Genomic DNA, 8,877 nt, shown 5'->3' with positions numbered 1-8,877 from the left:
TTTCCCCCCCAATAAATAAGAGCCAAGCTGTTAATTTTTCTGCATTTCACAGTAGTATGAGATATATCATAAGAGCTCAGGAGGCATCACCATCATTGCTACAGGAAACACCCATTTGGAAAGAGTGTTTCCTGTATTATTCCTGTATCCCATATTCATTTTAAGAGGATGCTTGGCATGGAACTTACCAGTATTTTATGACTGGTCTCACCCATAGCTATTTGTTGTGTTTCCTCTACCAATATTCAAAATGACCTCATTTTCAAGAAGGTTTTAAAATACTGGAAGCAGTGGTGGATTTCAGCCTATTTGCACCAGTTTGGTAGAACTGGTAGCTAATTTTTTGTCTAGTTAAGAGAACTGGTTGTAATCCACCACTGAGTCCTTTCAGAACCAGTTGTTAAAAGTATTTGAATTCCACCACAGATTGGAAGCATATATAGAAGACTGCCATATCAATTATTCAACATGCTGCAAGATAATGGGGAGCAACAGTATTCTTATGCGTGAACTCTGCTTATAATCAGAGCAAAAGAAAAGAACAGTCCACACTATGTCACTGGTTATGGTCTTCTCCCAGTTATGTTTCTTGTAAGTTTACAGTAAAACAAACAAACCTGCATACAGCACATCCAAACACACACCTTGTAATGTTTTTCTGCCTCTCTTCTCCTTCATTGTAATGACTTATTCCAACAGTGATGAATGTATACTATTCAACAACTAACTCACCAGATAAAATTAGTTTGTTTTAACAAACAAAACCTGCTTTTCACAGATCCCTCTGAAGCCATTCCCACATGACAAACCGTACACAAGATTACTTCAGCATAATTGCAAAAATTTTTTTATTGAGGTAATATGCCCTTGATGCTAATAGCATATGAAGTCATCAAGATTTACAGAATCGGATTACTGAGAGACTCTCACTTCCGGCTCGTCTACACATTGTCTTGGTGCCTTTTAAACCATGTTTCTGTAACATTTCTATAATTTCACCTGCAATTAAACAATTAAAACTCAATTTAAATTCAGTAGTCATCAGTCATATCCTATTAAATCGCTTTTCAACACACCTCTTTTTCAAACATTATTCAAATTCTGGTTAGGAAATCCTTCTCTTTTTTGGTTATTTGACAAAGTGAAATAAGCAAAGGAAAAAAAAGGACAAAGGCTAGAAAAAAACAACAGGATAAGAGGTATTCATGACAGTTACACATAGGGAGGGACCACAGCTCAGTGGTAGAATATCTGCCTGGCATGCAGAAAGTCCAAGGTTCAATCTCTGACATATCCAGTTAAAGGGATCAGGTAGTAGAGTCAGTGAAAGACCATACCCTAAGACTCAAGAGCCACTGCAGTCTGAGTAGACAAAACTAAGCTTAATAGATCAGTGGTCCGATTCAGTATAAGGCAATCTCATGTCCGTATACTTGTTATAAGAAAGTTCCCTCAGTGTCCTAGCTGGCACATCAACTTTTTCTTCCTTAACTATGAAAGACTATATAAACTTGTACTTAGAAAGGGGGACTGGGGGAAGGCAATTATTACCAGGAACAAACCTACTTTAGAAACCTTTGTAGGCAGGCCCCAATTCAGCTCTACCATTATGACCTGCTTAACAAAGATGTAGAATTTCTGGGCTGGAAAGTACCATTTATCTTTTGTTACATGCTTAATAAGATTTTATGTTCTTTAAAAAACCATTTACTAATAGTGTTACGTGTTCAGTGGCAACACCTCCATTATGAGGGACATAAATAGCTCAACCTAGTACAGAAAATGGTTGAAACCATTTCCAAGACACATTCACAGAGATTTAAAAACAGTATTTTCAAACAAGTCAATTATTAACCCGAAAAATTAAGACTAAGTTAGTAATCTTGAAGGAATAGGCATTTTCAAACTAATTAAAAGGTTTAAAGCAAATGACTGACCTGGATTATTTTCTTCAACTGTAACTAAGTAAAATAAACCTCTTGTTGAAAGCAAGTCTGACACAACTGGAAATAATCTGTCCATAACTTCTCTGCCATTTTTACCTCCAGCCCAGGCTGCTTCTATTCCATGGCCTTCTACCTAGAATAAATGAAATTTAAAAATTGCACTCTGATCACTCAGCATTTTTGGGCACAATTCTAGGTGGGCAGGTGGACCGTTAAAGCTCTATACATTTTGGGACCAGCATTCCTGAATGACCACCTACTTCTTTTGTAATATATATATTTATACTTTATTAGATTAAAACATAAATTACAATAGCTAGAAACACAGAAAAAAAGTGGAAGAAATCCAAAGGATCCAATATAGCTACAGTTGAATCAACAAAATTAATAGATACATCTGAACATCTACTTCTTTAGGAACCTCTATGGTCATTGTTCAAGGCCCTGCTTAAGGTGCCCCAGCCTTCTGAGATTAGGTAGGCAGCAACCTGAAAGAGGGCCTTATCAGTTGAGGGACAAAAGCTCTGGAACTCACCTATCCCCTTCTGCTACTGACTTACACCAATAGGTGAAGACTTTTTTGTTTGTCTGATGTTCCTTCAGTGATCACTTCCTTCTGCCCTACTGCCCTATTAATTACTGTTTTATGTCTTTGAATATTTTAGATGGGATTTAGTTGTTTTAATAATGTGTTTTTGTTTGGTTAATTGTTTTAAATACATCATTTTATGATGTATGTTTTTAATCTGTTAGCTGTCTTGGTTCTGATGAGGCCAGAAACAAGGCTATACATTTTGTAAATAAATAAAACACACATCTTAGCTAAATAACATAACATGACTGCTGCATTAACTAAAATCAAGCATCAATGTATTGTCGAAGGCTTTCACGGCCGGAATCACTTGGGTGCTGTGTGGTTTCCGGGCTGTATGGCCGTGTTCTAGCAGCATTCTCTCCTAATGGTTGAGAATGGTAGGAGCATTCTCTAGCAGCATTCTCTCCTAATGGTTGAGAATGGTAGGAGAATTCTCTCCTAAAGGAGAGAATGCTGCTAGAACACGGCCATACAGCCCGGAAACCACACAGCACCCAAGTAAAACCAAGCATCATTTCAGTTCAGGTGCCATTATTAAATTCAAGTTAGGTCTTTTACTAATTGCCTAATTTTCAAGGATTACTGATGATCCTTAGAGAATTGCAAGGCTAAGCATGTTTACTACACAACAGGTTAGATGTAGCAGCAGTTTCTACCAGCAGAAGGAATGGGACTTTCTTACTTCTGCTGCAGAGCATAACGCTATTCCTGGTGGACAGGAATCCTATGGAATAGCATGTTAAATTTGGGTGAAGGGTTTGCAGTGGTAAGAAAATAGGCAAATCTCTCTCTCACACACACACTTCATTACTGGAAATTTACCTCTAGACCCATTCCAGTAGGTTCCACTTGCCATGAGCTGTTACAGGAATAATCCTTATAGCTGCACATTTCTCTGACAGCAAGTTCCACAAATCACAGGACTGTACTTCTCAGTAAGCATGCTTAGGATAATGATGCAGGTATCAGAAAACACATTCTAACTAATATTGTGAATGAGAAATCCTTACAAGATTACCTTCTCAAAAATAAAAACATATTTGGAATTGCAAGTGACTTGGTAAATATTAAATCCTTCACTGACCTTAACTAACATTTTCAACTAACTACAGGGAAATACTGCACATTTTGTGTGTATCAATTGGTATCCAGTGTACAATAATCTCCTTAAATACATGTTCTCACCTCAGCAGAAGGAGTTACCACATAGGGTGGGTTAAACAGCAGCAAATCAACTTTCCCAAGAAGTCGTGGTAATAGTCCAGTTACCTAGACATAAGATGAAGGAAAACATTTCTTTCTTAATTAGTACATATAAATCTCATAATGTGAAATGGAATGGAAGTCAAACTTTGTTATTGGTAAGCAAAATACAGAAAACTCATTTTCCACATTTTTGGGGGGTGGGGGCAGGATTAGCTATATACACTGAACTAGTGACCTGTATTTCCATATAGAAAACTGACAAACTAAGAACTGTCTTGCAGTCTTCAAAACACCCCACAAAGATGAAGATAAAGCAGTCCTGTGAAAGTTTCCATGAATAAATAGAACCTGCTAGAATAGAATCCTGCTAGAACAAGGCTAGTTCAGTCACAACTGCTACTTGTAATGGGAACACTGAAGGCTGAACGATAAAGAAACTGCATCAAAATAGAGATCCTGATCTGCTAGAGAGCAGTTCTGAGCATAATTGAATAATAGGATCCTACCCAATGCAAGTTAATACAATTCACAAGCCTCTTTTTCCCATCTATCATACCACCAAATACTATGTGAACAACTTCCCTCTAAGCTCCCCACAACCTTTTTGTTGTTGTTCTGGTATCCTATTGGGACCTTCTTAAAGAAACAGTTCTTGTTTTTGACAGCCACTCATCACATTCATAAGCTAGATGCCACTGCTTGCTAAACCCAGATGCTACAACTACTATTAAATCTGGCACTGGATATATGTGCAGCTCAGAAAAAAAAACATTCTTATGACAATAAATAAGTATATGGATAAAGTAGAGGATTTGAGATAATCAGAGGTGGCTGTTGAAATGAATCAAAAACAGCGACTTTTTAATGCAGTAATCATAATACTACAGGTGTACTATAATTAATTTAAGTTTAAAATTCCACTATAATGGCTGACAGAACGATCAGTTATAATTTAAATCTTACCAAATCAGTAATTATGGGCTGAATGTCAACCTTATTACGTATAGCTGTCTCCACTGTGCACAGACCTGCCACAGGGTTAATATCAGTACATCTGTAAGTACAAAATGAGTAACACTTTCATTAACATGTACTATCATTTATTAATTTAGATAACTTTGGTCATTTAAACAGATCTTATTGACAATATGATGTAAGTTGCATTGCCTACTAAAAGCTGAGACAATGTAGCCAGTGTGGTATAATGGTTGTAGAGTCATACTACTAAGTTCCAATTACTATTCTTCCATACATCTCACTAGATAAGCCTCTCAGGATTACTGTGAAGACACATAGAGGAGACACAGAATGGGTTCAAATCCCTATTGGCCATGACACTGGGGATCTTGGGTGCTGGGAGACTTACAATGCATTCCTAAGCATATTGTAAGCTGCCAGGAGGAAAGCTGGGATATAAATGTGTTAATAAACAGGTAAGTAAAAGTAAATCCCACTGAATTCAGTGGGGCTCAATTTCTGGTTAGCGTGCTTAGAATTGCAGCTTCTGCCTTACCTTTCAATGTGAAAAATGGTAGATGGGCAGAACCCATGCATGCTGGCCTGGTTTTGTTGGAAGAATGGTATGATAATCTGGGAAAATATTATGTATTTGTATTTGATTAGATACCCAAATTAGTCTTGTCTGTTCCCTTTTTGTTTGGGGAAATTAGCAGGAAAACAGACCTTGCAGTGCAAGAAGACAGGTGGATGTGGACCTGTGTCCACAGAGTACGCTCCCCTTAAACATCGGCACAAAAACCAAAATTTGAGAAGAAATTTATACTTTTACTAAGTAATTAGAAGTAATAAAAATAAACACACAAGTTACAAACACACAGAGACTTTCAAGAAGCCTAGGATGTAGAGGTGACTCATGGAATGAAACAGAAAAGGGCTTTGAGGTAAGGACAATATTTACTGACCCAAAAGATGTCAGAGGATGCAGGAACCAGCGCAATGGGCACACTGGAACAAAATCCAGTTGTGGAACAAGATCTTAAGGCAGACAGTCTTCATTTGGGGAGTATAGTTATAGGAACTGTTAGTCTTCTGTCTATGATAAGAGGAGCTGTTTTCCAGAAACAGCTGACAGTGCCCAACTCTTGAGATTTGGGATGCGTTGATAAAGTTAAGACCAGGGGCATTCCTCTCTGGATGAGCCTTAATGCTCTACTACAAATAAACATGACTTCTATGGAGAAGGAGGGAATGTCTTGAGGCAGATAAATGTTTTCTGCTCTCCACAAAGGTCTTAAATAATGGGAAATGGCATGTTACTTACATGTATAAAGCTTTGGATTCAATTAAAGAAGCCAGGAAAGTTGAAACTACTCCAGATCCAGATCCTACTTCAAGGCAGATTTCAATGCTAAATGTTTTTAACATAAATATATTGGAGGAAAATGAAGGTCATGCTGCTATATATGAATAGATTACATGTGAATGGCTATATAGATTATAACATTTCTGATTTATTTCATAAAATTTTCTTAAAATCGTGAACTTTTAAAATCTGTATCTCATTACTCATGAAAACAAAAATTGCATCTAGTTTCCCAGTGGAATAAATCTGATATATAAAATGCACTGCTACAACCAGAATAGGGTTTGTATGCAAAGGAAAACAGGGGTCTTCTACACAGTAATAAACCATATAGCTTTCCTGCTGCTGCTGCACTTGCCAATTCAATGCAACAGCAACAATGCTTTCTGATACTGGGTTTACCTGCACTTTAGATAGATCTATTTATACAGCCAGTGGCCAGTTATGAACAACAAAAGAATGGATACAGAGAATATAAATACAGTTCCTAACAAAATCCTGTAACAAAATCCTAAAACTTAGAATTACTAATTAATTACCACAGCATTCACACAGTGTTGATCTATTACACCTTTTAGCAAGGAATTATGTTTTTTATAGATTAAATAACAAAATTTCACAACCCGAAATGAGGTCTTGGAATCTCTGTCCTGTAGCAAAAAAATTAATTTTAGACTATTCGGCTCTGTCTCCTCTTTACCTGTCAGATGGGATGCTAGAGGGTAGATTAAGGTGCTTTCTTTCATCTTGATACATTTCACAATACAATAACATACGGGTTAAAGATTCCACCTTCCCCGAGTTACAGTAATAGGTTCTCAGATCATACGAGAAAGCCCTCCACCTGAGACCCTGAACTGAGTAGCCAGACTGAGTAGACAATACTGACTTTGATGGACCCATGGTCGGATTTAGTATAAGAAAGATAAACATGTTCATGTTCGCGCGTTAGCCCCCCCCCCCCCCTTCTAGATTCTGACCGACTTTCGCTCCCTTCCCCTTCCAAGTGATGCTTCCCGTTCCTCACTTGGCGCTTTTCAGCTTCTCCGCATCCTGCTCCAGGGCGTCCAGGAGCAGGAAAGTATCCTCGGCAGGCTCGTAGACTTCGCTGAACCGGCCCTGCGGTCCAACATGCTCGTACCGCGGCGTAGAGACCATGAAACTGGCCGTCCCGTCCCTTCCATCCGCGCAGGACGGCACGGAACGCGCGTGAGAACTAAAGCTCCGCCTAGTTCTGTGCTTCCGGTCTTTCCATACTTCATTTGAAAGGCTTACGAAACGATCAAGGAGTAATAGATTCGGGCCCGAACGTTACTGAGGTGAACTGAGTATTAAGGCAACCCCCTCGCTCCCACCCCCACCCCCACCCCCGGTCTCTACGTCCACCCCACCTGAAAAGATGGGCATGTGCAGCCGCGAGGGACAGGACAGGGGCATCCCACCCAATTCTTTTTGCGAGGGACGAAATGCGGCTGACCCGTCATCTAGTACAGGGGTGCTACATTCAATTGCACAAGGGGCCAAAACTCAAAGCACAATTTAGGTTGAGGGCTGAACAGGATAACCATTTATTGCCAGGCATGCAAACCCCCTCTGCCCATGGAGAAGGCAGCTGCCTGCTCTGTTGGGCAGAGAGAACAGCAGCGGTGGGCTACCTGATGCTGCCGCCCACGGTGCTGCCGGCAGCACTGGGCATGCAAACCCCCTCTGCCCCATGGAGAAGGCAGCCACCTGTTCTGTTGGGCAGAGGGGATGGCGGCGGCAGCCTGCCTGGTGCTGCCGCTCTCACACCACGCAAGCTGGCGACACCATGCTTGCAAACCCTCTCTGTCCCACGGAAAAGGCCGCTTCCTGCTCCATTGGGCAGAGAGGGGACTTGCCTGCCTACTGCTGCTGCTATTGCGCCATGCGAGCCGGGAACACCGGGCATGCAAACCCTCTCTGCCCCACAGAGAAGGCAGCCGCCTGCTCCGTTGGGCAGAGAGGGGACGGCAGCAGCAGCCTGACTGGTAGGCATGCAAACCCCCTCTGCCCTACAGAGAGCAGCAGCTTCTGTTCATCCCACACGGCAGCCTACCCTGCAGGTATGCATAGAAGTCAGAGCAGGACTCCCCAGGCGCAAAGCTGAATCTGGACCTTCCATCCGCCCCTTCCACTTGGCCGCCTTACCCAAAGCATGACCCAGAGACAGGGCGGCTCTTGCAAAAAACTCATGCAAAGCACCAGGCAAAAAAACACACACCAACTTCTGCCTGCAAGGAGATGCCACGGGACTTGGAGGCAGGGAGTTTGCAAGTTTGGGTGGAGTGAAAGAGGAGGGCTTGCCCTTCTTTTGGCTTGGAGTTCTGTTAACTCATGGCCCCCTTTTTTGCATGGATTACAGGGCTGGGGGCCCCTGTGTTTGCAATGGGTCAGCTCTCTTGCAAGGAGAGGAGATTATTTTCCTTCTCCTTTTGGGTCTGCAACTTTGGGGAGGAATCTCTCAGCCGGCTGGCCTTTTGCAAATGCAGGGTTAAAAACAAAAAGCTGCAGAATGAAAGGGAAACTGGAGTCAGCTGATGCTCAAGTTGCAGCCCCAGAGGCTCAGTTGGAGCTGCTCTTCGAATGCCAAGGAACCCCTCTAATAAATACACTGAGTGTCCCGTGTGATTCTCTCTGCAGTTCCCAGAGCAGGTTTGCTGCCAGAGAAGGCCCAAAGGGCAGGAGCTGGGACCTGAGGGAGAGGCAGCCAGGCCCAAAATGGAGCCAGAGCAGCCCCGGAGAGGGGAAGCCTGCCTGCCAGACAATGGGGTATTAAGTGTGTGTTA

General features: G+C 41.4%; 1 protein-coding gene across 2 annotated transcripts; it reads right to left on the bottom strand.

The window, feature by feature from the left end:
* Nucleotides 1-831: 831 nt before the first annotated feature.
* On the bottom strand, nt 832-7,295 carry N6AMT1 (N-6 adenine-specific DNA methyltransferase 1). 2 transcript variants are annotated; one of them, XM_048492661.1, is made up of 6 exons: nt 7,098-7,294; nt 6,029-6,115; nt 4,711-4,801; nt 3,727-3,810; nt 1,938-2,079; nt 832-999 (listed from the first exon to the last, which is right to left on the bottom strand). In XM_048492661.1, exons 1-6 carry the CDS (start codon nt 7,226-7,228, stop codon nt 893-895), a joined length of 642 nt encoding a protein of 213 aa, XP_048348618.1. In that variant the 5' UTR covers nt 7,229-7,294; the 3' UTR covers nt 832-892. The 2 variants fall into 2 exon arrangements, with proteins under 2 accessions (XP_048348618.1, XP_048348619.1); XM_048492662.1 differs by lacking the exon at nt 6,029-6,115 and having other exon boundaries at nt 7,098-7,295.
* Nucleotides 7,296-8,877: the final 1,582 nt, after the last annotated feature.

The sequence above is a fragment of the Sphaerodactylus townsendi genome, linkage group LG04, assembly GCF_021028975.2.
Source record: "Sphaerodactylus townsendi isolate TG3544 linkage group LG04, MPM_Stown_v2.3, whole genome shotgun sequence".
Classification (NCBI taxonomy): Eukaryota; Metazoa; Chordata; class Lepidosauria; order Squamata; family Sphaerodactylidae; genus Sphaerodactylus; species Sphaerodactylus townsendi.
The sequence above is the reverse complement of the archived record's forward strand: the minus strand, read 5'-3'. Positions and strand labels throughout refer to the sequence as shown.

What these genes read in the sequence shown, in the direction of transcription:
- N6AMT1 (XM_048492661.1), bottom strand. Translation starts at nt 7,228, where the DNA reads ATGGTCTCTACGCCGCGGTACGAGCATGTTGGACCGCAGGGCCGGTTC. An exon ending in TGGTAACTCCTTCTGCTGAG is followed by an intron (nt 2,080 to 3,726) that starts GTGAGAACATGT and finishes CATTTATTCTAG; the next exon opens with GTAGAAGGCCATGGAATAGA. An exon ending in AGTTGAAGAAAATAATCCAG is followed by an intron (nt 1,000 to 1,937) that starts GTCAGTCATTTG and finishes GTTTAATTGCAG; the next exon opens with GTGAAATTATAGAAATGTTA.